This window comes from Anthonomus grandis, chromosome 4 (genome assembly GCF_022605725.1).
Source record: "Anthonomus grandis grandis chromosome 4, icAntGran1.3, whole genome shotgun sequence".
Classification (NCBI taxonomy): domain Eukaryota; kingdom Metazoa; phylum Arthropoda; class Insecta; order Coleoptera; family Curculionidae; genus Anthonomus; species Anthonomus grandis.
The window spans coordinates 5974216-5990296 of NC_065549.1; the positions used below are offsets into that span (position 1 = coordinate 5974216).

Genomic DNA, 16081 nt, shown 5'->3' on the forward strand with positions numbered 1-16081 from the left:
GGCGAGTTTTGGAGTAAGTGTTTTAGCGGGATTGAAGGGAATAATCTTACGTAACAACAACTTATGGTATGTCATAATAAGCTTTAAAATAAAATTTTTCGCCATACCTAACTTTACCCCACAGAACACCTATTTACCCAACAAACCCCTAACGTAAGAACTTTATCTATAAACATACAATTTGTCACAATTAGCTTCTAATTCAAATTTTTCGTGTGTTATCTAACCCAACTGTCGCGTTTATGTCGAACTGGGCTTATATAATATAATTAAAACAAAATGTTGACATTTCAATGTGTATCGGTGACATTTGACAGTCTGTCATAGTTGTCAAAATCTATGGATGCTTTTAGGGGGAGTTTACACTAACGTGTTAAGCGAGCGGGATAATTTTCATATTAACAGCTTACGGTTGGTCATATTTCTGTTCAGATTTAAATTTCTTGCGAGATTCAATACTTATAACTAAGGACTACTTTGTCGTACTGAACAAAATATATAAACCCAAAATTTTGACATTTTAAAATGGAACGATGACAGTTCACCATCTGTCATAATATTTGTCAAAATCTGTGGACAGGCTTAGGGCTATAGTTGTCAAAATCCATGGATGTTAGAGCGAGGTTACACTAAGACGTTAAGTGATTTTCATGACGATAACTCATACTTGTGTCCTAATTTAAATTTCTCTGGAGGTTCGATACTTAAGTAAGTAATCATTTTTTATTGTACAGAACTAAGCAATCAAAATTTTGACATTTCAAATGTACCGATGACAGTTCATCATCTGCCATACTTGTCAAAAGTTCGTAAGCGGGCTTAGAGCAAGTTTTCACTAGGGCGTCAAAAAAGCGGATTTTCACACCTTGTCATATGGAATTATTACTTTCATGTCATATTAAGTGACTTTAAAATCTTGACATATCGCAATGTACGGATGACGTTTCACGACCGGGCATCTGTCATAGTTGTCAAAAATCTGTGGAGTGCTTAAGGCGGGCTTATATTAGAGCTTCAAGAAAGCGGAATAATTTTCCCCCATGTAAATTTTTGGCGCGTTGCCGTGCTTAAGGCGGGTTTAGACTATGATCTCAAGAGAACGAAAAATTTTTGTAACGGCAGCTTTCCATTGGTCACAAATTTTTTTAAATTTGAATTTTTCGCGCTTTTTTTATATTTAATTTATGTAAACATTTTATTGACATTGATAGAAAAATGTATTACTTTCTGAACATATTTCTCTTAGAAGTCTGTTTTATACTATGACTGACGATTTAATTTTATGACAAAGTCTTGAACTTATCAAAAGAAGTTGAAAATGTCGACCCAAAACGATGCAGCGAAAAATATGAGCGACCAATTCGCTGACGTTTTAAAGCCCCTAAAGCTAATGATTCACGGACCACCCGCCGTAGGAAAAACCGAAATCGCCCGTAGAATATGTAAAATGTACGGAGCCCATTACGTTTCGGTGAAAACCATGATAGAGGAAACCCTGGATGAATTGGTAAGAATCGATAATAAGTTTTCCAAGCTTTACTGTTAATATCTTTAATATTCTAGAGGCAAAACATCACTCACTTGCGAGAACAAGCGTTACTAAAGAAAACCGAAAAAAACCCCAAGGAGTCTGAGATGGAAGAGGAAGTGGAAGAGGAGGAGGAAGAAGCAGACGAGGACAACCTGGATGTGAACGAGGACATCGCCCAGTACGAAGAACAAATCCGGGACATCGACGGTTTGATGACCAATAGCCCGAATAATAAATTACCGGACGAGTATGTGGTGCGTCTAATGCGTTTATTTCTGGCTAAGGATCGATGCCAGAGCCACGGATATGTTTTGGACGGATTTCCCAAGACTATTCAACAGGTGGGAGACAGAACACAACTACTTTACCATAATATTCATTTGACATGTTCACAATGGCACCTTCAATTTTGTCCGTGAATAATTTAAGGCAAAAGAATTATTCGGTCAAGCAGCAGAAGTGACCAAAGAACCTGCCGAAGGCAAAGGGGGAATTTTGGGGGCCGAAGAGGTTTCAGGCGAACATGAACTGGGAGGACAAGTGGGAGACATGTTGGGCAACGCCAGTTTGAATATCATGCCCGATTTCGTGGTCAGTTTGCAAGCAAAAGACGAGTTTCTTTGTGAGAGAATTATGAGATTGCCGGAAAAAGTGATTCAGGTAATCAAATTAAATCAAATCAAAATATATTTAAACCTTAATTTACATTACATTAGTTTATTCATTATTTAATAGTTTATAGGTGCACCTAGGGAACTAAGCTCATATATGTGCATAAGGTAGCATTATAGATATAAGAAACATAAGAAGCAAAAGTTTCTAAATGTTTTTTTTTTATTTGACGGTATAGAATTATAAATTTTTGGAAATAAGCTGATCTTATCTTTTCTCAGGATACAGTGAGTTTTCGTACACAATTATCCCGTACTTTATAAGGGATTATACTAAAAGTTTATATAAACAAATTAACATGTTGAGATTCAGTATTTCTCTCAATGTGTAAAATTGTATTAATTTTTTAATATTTTTGACATATTATGTGGCGCCCATCTTGTATTGTTAATCTTAAGCACTGGACAGTCCAAATTATCAATATTATGTTCGTTAAAATGTGAGCGATTGATAACAACTTTTTTGCATGCATAAACCTATAAAAAGAGCCTGGAGTGTATTCACCAAATATTATGAAAGTATCATTATGTTTTAGCTTTTTAACCAAGATATAAATTTATCTTCAAAAATCTGCGGGTCAAGTTTTCCTTCGTAATTTGTAATTTTTGATAATTGCGCTTCGTAATCAGCGAAAATATCTTCTGCACTGGATTTAACTATATCTATTTTATCCTATATATTACATTATATATCTTATTTTTAGTTTTAATTATTTTCACACTTAATAATACACATCAATATCACTGTTATTGGTTTTATCCGCATGGTGTTTTCTTTTTTGGCTTAATATAAGAATACTTGGAAGGCTTCCAGTGTTTGATTTATTTTTATCAGTTTTCTGTACTATTTGAGTAAAGTAGTTTAAAATTGAGATTAGAATTACAAAATTCCCATAATTACAACATAACGGTAGTTGTCTAGGGTTGAAGGAACTCTGAAACATAATTCCTTCCTAAAAGAGCTGTATTGCAAGGTTTTTATATTGATTGGGAGTTTATTAAATAATTTAGCACTTATAAACTGGCAATAAGATGGTACAATACTGCTACAGTGTTTGGTTTGATAGTTGTAAATGTTACTATAAATTAAAATCGCATCTTGTGATCTCTTGACATAAAGTACGTATTCCATGATGATGATGTTGTAACTGACGGAAAGTTTGGTATATTGAATGCAGACCTGCAGTCATCCCTATATTCCAGGCCCTCCACAATAAAAAAATCCCATATATCATTACCAAATGAAATATGCCTTAGTAGGCATTGTACTTTCACAGTTATATAAGTTTCTCAGCAAGAATAAATTGCTTCTCAATTTTCCAGATAAATTATCTGTATGTTCCCGAGTGAGTTATTGAATCCAGATAAAATCCTAGACACTTTACTTCAGACGGATTTCTAAACTTCTTAAGTGTTTCATATTTTTTGGGTTTTATCCAGGTTAAGTTTCTTATCATTATAACCTCCAATTACTTGTTTTCACTGGATGCATCTATCAAACGATCTTGATCATGAATGAATTATGATATAGTCGCCTTCGCTCTAATCGTGCGGGTTCAAAGGTCACCACGTAATATGAATCAAATTGAAAAATCAGTGGCTGCCAAAATGTTATTTCCTTGAGAGTTTGACAATACATTGAACGCCGTCATGTGACATATTGAAGCCGCGTATACACCTTAGATCATAATTATTAACTGACGTGATGCCTTTAACGCCGTAAAAATGTCTGCGGAATACTACGTATCCGAGATTCGACATGTAAAACATACGTTGGTTATTTCCTTTCATGACGTGAAAAAGCCCATAAGTATAAAGCCCGTTGGGTATATGCCTCATCGGTATATGCCTCATCGGTATATGCCTAGAATCCCCGATATTCTGCTAAGTTGTCAGACATAATATTTACTTTTCTTTTTTGAAAAATTGTCCGAAATAGACGGAATTCTCAATAACAATTTTTCTTTACGCAATAATATCTAAATCTAAGTATTTTATATTTTTTTATGAGAGCAAAAATGCCTCCCTAGCCTTTCATTAAAATTGTACATATTTCATTTAAAAATGGTTGTTACCTAAATTTTTGAGAAATTAGTATACGATTTAGCATGACCCTATGTATGTGCATAACATACTAATTTGTCGATTTCAGGGCACAGCGTCTAATTTTTAACGATTATTTGATCTTGTCTTCTTCTTTGTTTACGTGTGATTGTGTTTTTTTGTAATAATTATTGGGAAGCTATACATTTTGGTATAATGACAAACAATTAATTTGTATTGTGTGTGATGCAGTGCAGTCAAAGACCAGAAAACTACTTTATTTGTTTAAAGGCAAGTTCATGTTACAATCTCACTTTTAAGATAACATTTTAATTTTATGATTTATTATTTGTCGTTAGACCCAATCTATACGTTGATGCACAGAAAATTAAAAAAGTTGTGTTACCTTTTCTTTTATATCAGTTAAAAGTCAAAAAAAGATAAAAAAATAACTAAAAAAAAAACTGGTGAATGCGGCGGGCATTTCTATCTCCCAGCGCATTCACCAATTTATTTATTTAACTTTGTTTAAAAAGATAAATACGAGGCGAGCTACGACAGTTCTTTAAAATGTCGTTTTCTTATGAATATTTATTTATTTACACATACGAGGCAAAAAAAAGTTTGAAACTAACTATTAAAAAATGGAGAATGCGCCGGGCATATCTATATCCCAGCGGATTCACCAATTTATTTACTTAGCTTTGTTTAAAAAAAAATGTTGTACTTTTTAACCACACCTAAATAATAAACGAAATACAAGAAGAAAACTAATTATTTTAATAACGAAAAAGAATATAAGGGATTGCTTAGAATGTACAAGAAGAAGTAACTAAAGCGCTTGGAATTAGTTTAAGAATGGTGCAAAAGGTTGTGTATGAAAACAAGAACAATCTTATTTCCAAGCAGGAAACAAAGTGTAAAAGGAAGAAGCCGAAGACTGAAGATTTAAGTGAATGTGTAAAAATGAAGTAACAAATTTGACTAAAAAAAAAACTAATTATAACTATCATTATCACTAAGAGAGTCGGAAAACTCTTCGTCATTTTCCGAATCTTCTTCAAATGGAGCAATGATCAATTGTTTAACTTGGATATCAAGTACTTTTTCTCTCTTCCACCAGGTTCTAATAATGTTTTCTGTGTGATCCACTGATTTCCGCCAATACTCCTTTGTGATGTGATTCAATGCCTTACTCCAAACAGCTTCAACCTGGTCAGATCTAAGCCCAGCACCTACATGCTTCTCATAATAAGATTTTGACCCTGCCCATATAAGCTCAATGGCACTAAACTGACAATGGTATGGTGGCAATCTTAAAACTTCATGGCCATATTCACGTACTATTTCGTCAACAGCATATATTTTTGGTCTTTTCAGCGATTTTGCAATTGAAAGAAGTTCGGATTTTAGCATATATGGCAAGGGATTCTGATTTTCTTTTACTAACCATTCATAAATTTCGCTTTTTCTCCAACTTCCATTTGGTTGTTTATTCAAAATTCTTGAATGATACGACGCATTGTCTAATAGTATTAAGGAAGGTTCTTGCAAGTTCGGTATTAACTGTTCCTTTAACCATTTTTCAAACATTTCGCAATTCATATTGTCATGATAATCCATACTTTTAGACTTAGAAGAAAAAATTAAACTTGCACCTGAAACGAATCCCGTTGAAGACCCGGCATGTAAAATAATAAATCGTTTTCCCTGACCACATCCTTTTTTTTTCACACTTTTTACAGATTCATCTTGCCAAGATTTTATTTCACTCCCGTTTGAAAATATCCAAGTTTCATCTAAGAATACCACTTTCCTTAACTTTGATTTTTCATTTTGTGTATATTGTCTTAAAAATCCTATTCGTTGGCTCACAATATTTGGTAGTTCACACAAATATATTCTATTGCAGTCTTTTTTATAGCGAAAACCTATGCTTTTAATTAATTTTAATAAAGCAGAAAGTCCAATTTCCAAAGTGCCGCGTTGCTTTAAAACATCCCTCAGAAATGGCAGCGTTATATTTGTTTTTAGCCTATATAGTTCATAAATCTTATCCCTTACTTCCATTTTTACATATTCACTTAAATCTTCAGTCTTTGGCTTCTTCCTTTTACACTTTTTTCCTTCTTGGGAATAAGATTGTTCTTGTTTTCATATGCAAACTTTTGCACCATTCTTAAACTAATTCCAAGCGCTTTAGCTACTTCTTCTTGTACATTCTTAGGCAACCCTTTATTTTCTTTTTCGTTCTCGAAGTAATTAATAACATTAAGTACCATTTTTTTGGCTTGAGGATTTAGAAATCCACAAAAAGGCTTTTTCTTTTCCATAATTTGAAAGTTAAATTATCTTGTGACAAATAATGTCATCCGTCAATCGAAACGAGACAGGCATGTTTGTTATGAAAGTAATTGTTTTAGAACCACTGACATTTATTTTTTTATCTTCTTTTGATACATTAACGCTGCATATATCTGTTTTGTTTATCTGACGCGTTGTAGTTAAAAAACGTTGTTGCGCAAATTGAAATGAAACGTAACTACAAAAGTTTATCGTTGATAATCCGATACACCCGCACGATAAGAGCGATTTTGACTATAATATAGTGTCATCCGCAAAAAGTATGTAGTAGACTAGTTGACCCAGTGGCAGTACCGTTATAAAAGGAAGAAAAAGAAGTCCCCATACAGAACCCTGAAAGCTTAAAAAACCTTGAAATCACCAAAACACCAATCAAATCCTCCCAACTTTGATTTTCGTAGGCGTTCTTTGAGATACGATTCCAGAAGTTGTATCGTATTATCTGAAAAATTATAAGTTTGTTCAAAAGATCATGCGCACAATCAAAAGCCTTGCTCAGGTCATAAAAATGTGCTAGGAGATGATCATGTTTCTCAAAAGAATGCATTAATTTAGAGAGTAGATAAGGGCCACCAAGAACTGTACTTTTCCCCTTTCTAAACCCATATTGGCTATCAGTAAATAGGTGATTGATTTGAAAAAAGTTGTCAGCTTGTATACCATGCACTTTTCTATCACCTTTGATAGCATTGACAACAGTGAGACTGAATGAAATGTGATTTCATGGCGTATTTTTTTTTAATCCTGAATTTTCTATTTTCATGAATTACTTTATCCTGGCTTTGAATTAAATAGTTCTTATATCCTTAATGGTGTTTTCCAGCAGCATATGTGTTTCAAATCTTCGACATTGTTTACGGATGAATTTCATGACTATCTCACTCATTTGAAGCACCTTAACTTTAGATAAAGTCAATTTGTCTTGCGGTATTCTATATTGCATCCATCACTTTAAAAATATGTCTATATAATCTAAAGCGTCACATTCCAGTCAAAACTAAATACTTTTTATGTATTACATTAATACTTTCTTTGTTGTTTGACTAATGCAATTACTAGTGATTTTTCAGCTTTGATGCTATTCCAATGTGGAATCTATTTACCTGCTTATGCAAAAAATTACTCTTTTTATAGGCTCAAAAAATATATTAAAAGGTTTCTTTTAGGATTTTAAATCAATCCATAATACATGAATGGATTCATGTAGTCCCTTGAAATCAATGATAGGAAGAAACTGAAAATGACGTTAAATTTAAGGAAATAAATTAAAACTGCTTCGAATGTCTTCAAGAAATTTATATCCAAGAAGAAGAATTGTAAATGGCTTCGAATGCCTGGAAAATATGTAGTTAAAGGAATAAATTTAAAATGACTTTAAATGTTTGTGAGGAATTCTATTTTAGAAAAAAACATTAAATGCTTGCATATTCTTGGAAGAAGTTCTATTCCAGGATTGTCTTTAAGGAATTAATTTTCAGGAAGATGAATTTTAAGGACCTTCGAATATTTGAAGGTTATTCAATTTTAGGAATAAATTTGATTCCACGAAGAAATTTAGTTCCAGGAAAAAATCAAAATTGTGGAATTTGAAATTATGGAATGAGAAATGTTTGGAAAATCCCCAGAAGACCAGTTGAAATCAGGATAAAAAAAACCCTAAAAGCCATATCAGTTGTTTCTTGAATAATTCTCGACACTATTTATGTATCGGTTATTCTTAAGACGATATTCTCCTTAAATCCAAACTGACTTGAGCTTAAGACCTACATAATGAAAAGCATTCTAACCCTTACAAGCTTCTCTATTGATTTCAATCAAGTTGACTTGAAGTACAATGGACCTGTGATGTTTACTCTGTCAGGAGTCATTTATTATCCTTACTAGTCTATAGTATTAGAATTTTTATTTTTTTTTTAAATAAATAATAATAGAATTACAATTTGCATCGTGTGCGTTGTTGATATTTCTGTTTTGTCATAATTTTATATACATTAGTTCTTTCGCTTCTTCTTCTTCGGTTCCGTTGCCTGCCCTTGCCTTTGCATCCACATTGCATTTTTTTTAATTGGAACAGTCAATATTAGTATTCAAATTAAAATATATTTTCTAAGGGGGAATCGCATAAGTCCTTTTTTATTCAAAGGCAGTTTATGTATGGGGTCTTTTAAATTCGAGGTGCATATTGCTAGGAAATGAACATATTCAAAAAGAAAAAACGATAAAAAAATTTTCAACGACGTGTTGTCACTAACATAACCTAATACTTAAATATTCCTGATGGCTGCATCATAAGAGAACATTCCTTTAGAAATGTTGTACTAATTGTATTAATTCCCTTAATGTACACTTCATATTCTAAACTTACAGGGTACACACTATGACGAGCCGAACATGATCCGACGTTTAATGGAGTTCAGAGTGAATAATTCGCCAGACAATAGCGTCTTAAACTTTTTCGATGAGGCGGAAATTCACCCGATATTAATCGATTTAACTGACGATACCATCGAAGAAACTGAGAATATACTGAGCTATTTGTACAGTATATTCGGTCCTCCGATACCCGGCTTCGGCTTAACAAAGGAGGAAGAGGACGAACTTAGGAAGTTGGAAATGGAGAAGAAGAGGATGGAGCGAGAGGCCTACCAAATTGAAAAGCAGGTAAATGCAATACAAGTGTTGTTAAATTAAAAGTTACAGGTGGAGAGTAGTTTTGTCCCTTTATCTTGTCATCCTCAGGATGTTAGAAATGTTTTATTTATTATCCAACTACCCTCTGTCTGAATTATAAGTTTCAAGTTGAGTTCGGGTTATTTTGATTGATTTGGGATTGTGTGATGGTGAATTTAAATCAGCTTAAAGAAGAAACCGCTAAAAAGGAATACGAAGAGAAAAAATTAGACTGGCAAACCGAATTGGAGGTGTACGAACTGGACGAGGAAAAGCGACTGGTCGACGAATCTGAAAAATACAGGTTTTACATAATCAAGCACCTGTGTCACATTTTAAACCGGGGTAGACATCCTTTGGCCTGATATAAATGCCTGGATTAACCGAGACTATTTCTAGCTTTTGTGGATATAGTGAGAATCAAACCGGACGATCCGATCGACTATTTAGCGGAGTATCTTTTAAGGGAAAATCCGGAAGTGAAGATGTTCAATCCGACCGGACCTTCACTGGACAACTCTGGCGGGGTGAACCGGGATTCAGAAAGACAATCGCTCGAAGAATCTAACGATGCGAATTCGCTGTTGAAATAAAGGAAGAGTTTTTGAATAAAAGTTGAAAATGTGTTTTAATTGTGCCAAAGTAGTCTCTCTGTTCCTTTTGACTTGTTAAAAAGTGCCTGTATTTGAACATTCAAGCTAATTTTTGACATACTTCCATTCTAAATAAAATTAATATTTAGCTTAAAGAAGACGTGGAAAGAAAAGAATACGAGGACAAAATGGAAAAATGGGCGGAAACGTTAGAAAAACTCCAAATGGAAGAGGAAAAGATCACCGCGATCGAAAGCGAGCCGTTGCGACTATATTTGATGAAGTACATCTTTCCGACTTTAACGAAAGGCATTTTTAAAAAAAAATTTAAAGCAGACTTTAAATTAACTTCTACCCCCTTTAGGATTATCAGAAGTAACGAAGATCAAACCGGAAGACCCCATAGACTACTTGGCCGAATTCCTGTTCAAAGAAAACCCGGAGGGTAAAATGTTCGATCCATCCTACACTAGAGCCGGGGAAGAGATTTTGAAGCAATACGAATCTGTTACTGCCACCTTTAATGACCTTAGAGGAGAATAGTTTTTATTTAATTAAATAATGAGTTGTGTGTAAGACATTTGAATACATTGTATAAATATTGTAATTAAAAAATATCAACTGAATTGAAAATTTATTATAAAATATGTTTATCACTATATAATAGTAATATACAGGGTGTCATTGAAATGGTGTAAAAAAATTCGGGGGGTGATAGTACTCCTAAAAATTTTAAAAAAAGTTCCTATAACTATAGGGTGGAAAATGCATATTAAGGGAGTTAGGGGCACTGAAAGGGTAAATTTAAAAAACGGTTTTTTGAAATTGTAGGCTTAAAAAACGAGATAAAATTTCGAAAAAAAATCCTCTGCCATAAATTTTGACCCAAAATCAAATGGTGATACTGAAAAATAATTTGGAAAATCGGAAAGGGTAGTTTTTGCAAGGGTAGGGGGTTAATTCGTGAATAATTTTTTTTAGGTTATTTTCTTCGCAACGTGGGTTCATTTTTTAAAAACTACATACTTTTTCCTACAAAAAAGGTACTCTTGTTGCACATCGCCCAGAACGATGGTTTTCGAGAAAATTGGAGGCAAAAAGTTTGCTCTGATGGGCTGCTAACTGGTTAAACAACATAAACTTATGAAAGTTATGGGGTTTCAAAAGTAAACAAGTAGTTATTAAATAATTAATTGAAAAATCTAAATTTCATGATTTTTAAAACATCGTATTGCTTTAAAAAAACGAAATAAACCAATTACCAAAATTCCTTATTAAATGCATACTTATTTGATTCATTAGCCTAGTTTACACCGCGAGTACCAAATATTCAATACGCGGACCCAATCCCCTATTCTCAAACTCAACGTGCGCGAGTTGACAAGTTTACACGTAAATTATTCCAAATTGTGACTTAATAGGTTTGAGAATATGTAGAGGTTTTAGTCCGCGTACTGAATATTTGGTACTCGCGGGGTAAACGTAGCTATTGAAGGTATGCGGTCTTATCACTTTATTTATTTTGCATGTACGCAAAAGAAATGTTCTGGTTCATAAATATTTTTGTCAGTTGATTGTTGTTGAAGTGTGCGTAAACGTAAAATTTCACAAATTATGGAATACCCTGTGTGTGAACTGGCAGATATGCATTTTATTTATGGAAGAGCAAACGGAAACGGTCTTTTGGCTAAGCGCTTGTATGTCCAAAAATATCCAAATCGCAGGGCACCTTCTTACCGGATATTTGCGAGAATTCATCAGCGCCTAAGAGACACAGGTTCATTTGGACATAGAAACCAAGACCGTGGCCGTAACTTGATGGTACGTACACCCGATGTTGAGGAGCGCATTTTAGCACATGTAGAGGAAGATCCGGGGATATCTGTAAGGAGAATTGCAGCGCGGGAAAACGTGAGTCGCCATTCTGTATGGATGACTCTTAAGACTCAACTCCTGCATCCGTATCACATCCAAAGGGTACAAGCTCTTGCTCCGGCAGACTATCCCGCTCGAGTCATCTTCTGTCGTTGGTTATTAAGAAAACAGGTACAAGAACCCCTTTTTTTGGCAAATATTTTATGCACGGATGAAGCTGGGTTTACAAGAAATGGAATTTTCAATTACCATAATACACATCACTGGTCCGATGAGAACCCTCATGCTGTTGTGGAAAGTCGACACCAAATTCGATTCTCAGTTAATGTTTGGGCGGGAATTCTTGGCGATAGACTTATTGGACCATTTTTTCTACCCCCGAGGTTAATTTGACACCTTTTGAAAAGTCGCTTGTTATTTATAATAATAAACATTTTAGGCTAAATGGTCAAAGTTACCTTAATTTTCTAATACATGATCTACCAGCACTTTTGGAGGAAGTTCCCATAGCACAGAGGCAGATCACGTATTTTATGCATGATATTGCACCAGCTCATTTTCCGCTAGCGGTGAGGAATCATTTAAACCAAGTTTTTGAGAGGCGTTGGATAGGACGTGGTGGTCCACAAGCTTGGCCAGCAAGATCACCAGATCTTAATCCATTAGATTTCTACTTCTGGGGCCACTTGAAAACTTTGGTTTACTCAGTGCCGATTAATACTGAAGAGCAACTACGTCAACGCATTATCGACTGTTCCAATCAAATTCGTACAACCCCAGGGATATTCCACAGGGTACGCAGATCATGGAGAAGAAGAGCAGATGTCTGCATTAAAATGAATGGTGGTCACTTTGAACATTTACTATGAATGAATTAAGAAATGCATTATTTTAATAAGGAATTTTGGTAATTGGTTCGTTTTTTAAAGCAATAAGATGTTTTAAAAATCATAAAATTTAGATTTTTCAATTAATTATTTAATAACTACGTGTTTACTTTTGAAACCCCATAACTTTCATAGGTTTATGTTGTTTAACCAGTTAGCAACCCATCAGAGCAAACTTTTTGCCTTCAATTTTCTCGAAAACCATCGTTCTGGGCGATGTGCAACAAGAGTACCTTTTTTGTAGGAAAAAGTATGTAGTTTTTAAAAAGGAACCCACGTTGCGAAAAAAATAACCTAAAAAAAGTTATTCACGAATTAACCCCCTACCCTTGCAAAAACTACCCTTTCCGATTTTCCAAATTATTTTTCAGTATCACCATTTGATTTTGGGTCAAAATTTATGGCAGAGGATTTTTTTTCGAAATTTTATCTCGTTTTTTAAGCCTACAATTTCAAAAAACCGTTTTTTAAATTTACCCTTTCAGTGCCCCTAACTCCCTTAATATGCATTTTCCACCCTATAGTTATAGGAACTTTTTTTTAAATTTTTAGGAGTACTATCACCCCCCGAATTTTTTTACACCATTTCAATGACACCCTGTATAATGTTACTTCGATCTATAGTAACCCTACTCCTTATTCCGTTTATTTTTAATTTTCGAACACAAGAAACGGGTTTTCATTTTTCTTCTTCCCTTTATCTAGTGCGTTTCAATGGTCTTATATAGAAAGATAAACGACACGTTATATTTAAACTGATTGATTCAAATTTCCTGTAAGTTTGTTCGGGTTTTATTTAAGAACAGAAATAAAGACAAACATCACTAATTTCACTTCGGGAAAGAAAAATGTATGGGTACTAATGAAGCCTTTAACCTTTATTCACATTAAAGGGGAATTAAATTACGCCTTTTTGGTTTTGAAATTTATTGCCTCTATACTATGTTTTTTTACGCAAATTCTACCTAATCAAAAAAAAAATCTGAATCATAGACTTTTTGCTTGTAAAAGCAATTCCCAAGCCATTCAATTTTTAAACATGGAACTTGGAAAACTATCCTTACTTCCAATGTGCCACGCAATTCTTATGGTAGAAGTTACCACAAATAAAAAACTAGAAGCAACTTTTCCTAAATTTTTATAGCTATGTAAAAATAAAATATAATTCACGTAAAAACTAGACTTGAAATAATGAATAGTAAAATTAAACATAGGATGTAAAAAACACCCCCTATTTTTTTTCTAGTGTTATTTACCTACCTATCCGAGTCACCATGTATAGTCTTAAATTAAAACAATGCCTTACTTAGACTCCAAGGCGAGAAGCGAGTGACCCAGTCTACAATTTTCAAAAGATAGCTTATTACTTCCTATTAGGTAGTAGATATATAAAAAGTAAATAAGCATTTAATACAGATATTAAAATAATTGACAAGCAGATATCTATATTATAGAGAGTTAGATGTAAGTTTTTAGATAATTAACTAAACCAATGAGTTTTTCGTATTTGTTTGAAATACAGGTGTATACAACATCACATCAGCTCGACACAGGGCCAAAAAAAAAGACCTAGAGAAACCCAATAATAATAATAATAATAATAATAATAATAATATCTCTTTATTTAGCAAATAAATATGCTATATACAGGGTGTTCCGTTGATCATGTTACAAACTTCTAGGGCAGATAGAAAACGTCAAAAGAAAAACAAAAGTTCATATAAACATGGGTCCGGAAAAGCTGCCTCAGGGAGCTAGAGCTCTTTGAAAATAACCTTTAAAAACTATTTTTTTTTAAATTGCTCCCGAACTACTTTAGCTACCGCAACCAATTTTGGGAGGTAAATTATTGTTATAATATTATAGTACGTTTATTCTTTTGAACCTACTAAATAAAAAAAATATTTACCAGGGGCTTCAGAATCAGGGGGTTGTTTGGTAAATTTAGGCCTATTTCTTTAAGACTTTAATTTCTGCCCGTTTGGGCATTAGATTATGATGTTCCTATGCTTTTTACATAAAAAAGGTGCTCTTAGTAAAAGTCGGTAAATGGTAAATATCACCGTTTTTGTAAAAATTGACGAAAAGCAAGTTATGAGATACAAAAATGAATTACCTATTATTATTAATAAACAATTAAAATGTTTAAAAAAAGTTAAGGTAGCCACTTTATTAAATTGGTACTCAAATTAATTAACTGTCACTTTAATTACCTTGAGGCATAAAATGTTTAAATTATTTTAAGTGTAATAAAAAACCAACAACTTAACAATTTTAGAAACGTAAACAAATTTTATTAAAGATTGGTATTACAAAAATAAACTTAAAATATTAATTGCTCAAAATGCCGGCCGCCACGATCGATACATTTATTGTATCTACGCACCATATTAAGGTTGACGTGGTTAAAAATATCAGGCGTGGTTTGGATTACTTCAGCAGCTGCGGAAATTCTGGCCACCAGGTCTTCTTCTGACTCGACTGGAGTTTCATATACGAGACCTTTCATATGCCCCCAAAGAAAAAAATCAAAAGGGTGTCAAATCTGGTGAGCGCGCCAGGTGCCAGGGCGTCCGCGGCCAATCCAGCGCCTTCCAAAATTTTCATTCATAACTCGCGGACAATAAGTGAAAATTGAGCTGGCGCTCCATCATGTTGTAGCCATAAGTTCTGTCGTATATTTAGGGGCAGATGATCTAATAGTTCTGGCAGTACATTTCTTAAAAAATTTAAATAAATATTTCTCGTTAAATGAGGAGGCAACATAATTGGACCAATTAAGCATTCTCCAACAATGGCGGCCCACATATTGACCGAACACTTATGTTGATAGCTCCTAAAATGAATACCATAAGGGTTTTCCTCACTCCACACATGATTATTCTTAGAATTAAAAACGCATTCTTTTGTAAATAAAGCCTCGTCAGTAAAAAGGACATATTTTGGAAATTTAGATTCTTCTGTACACAAGTCAAGAAACCACTGGCAAAAATTCACGTGGCGCATAAAATCATTGGGTCCTAATGATTGCACCTTTTGCAGGTGGTAGGGCCGAAGAAGCATTAACAACGTTCCATACCCTAACATGATTTACATGCATCGCATCAGCTACTGCTCGAGTATACTTACTGATGGGTTATCTTCAAATCGCTGAAGCACTTCTTCCTCAAATCCGGGATTCGGATGTTCCTTTGCGCGCCATTATCTTGGCGTTTTATTTTAACGGAGCCAGTCTCCCTGAGCCATTGATTGACCCTTTCAAAAAGTGTGTGAGCTGGGATTCGCCTTTCGGGAAACCGCTCTTCATATAGTCGAGAAGCAGCTCTACCATTAAGTACATCGAACTTCCCCATAAATTAAAAGCATATCGGCGTATTCCGCAAAAGTGTAATCTTCCATTACTTAACCGTAATAAAAACGGAATTAATATCATGTAAAAAATACTGA

The 16081-nt window shown here is 33.9% G+C and overlaps 1 protein-coding gene across 2 annotated transcripts; it reads left to right on the forward strand.

Annotated features, from left to right (window-relative positions):
- The first annotated feature begins 1258 nt into the window (after positions 1-1258).
- On the forward strand, positions 1259-10498 carry LOC126735569 (adenylate kinase 7-like). Of its 2 annotated transcripts, none has more exons than XM_050439598.1 (6): positions 1259-1507; positions 1564-1872; positions 1961-2191; positions 8977-9270; positions 9465-9624; positions 9679-9901. In XM_050439598.1, exons 1-6 carry the CDS (start codon positions 1319-1321, stop codon positions 9870-9872), a joined length of 1377 nt encoding a protein of 458 aa, XP_050295555.1. In that variant the 5' UTR covers positions 1259-1318; the 3' UTR covers positions 9873-9901. The 2 variants fall into 2 exon arrangements, with proteins under 2 accessions (XP_050295555.1, XP_050295556.1); XM_050439599.1 differs by lacking the exons at positions 9465-9624; positions 9679-9901 and adding exons at positions 10022-10181; positions 10237-10498 and having other exon boundaries at positions 1260-1507.
- The last annotated feature ends 5583 nt before the right edge of the window (positions 10499-16081 follow it).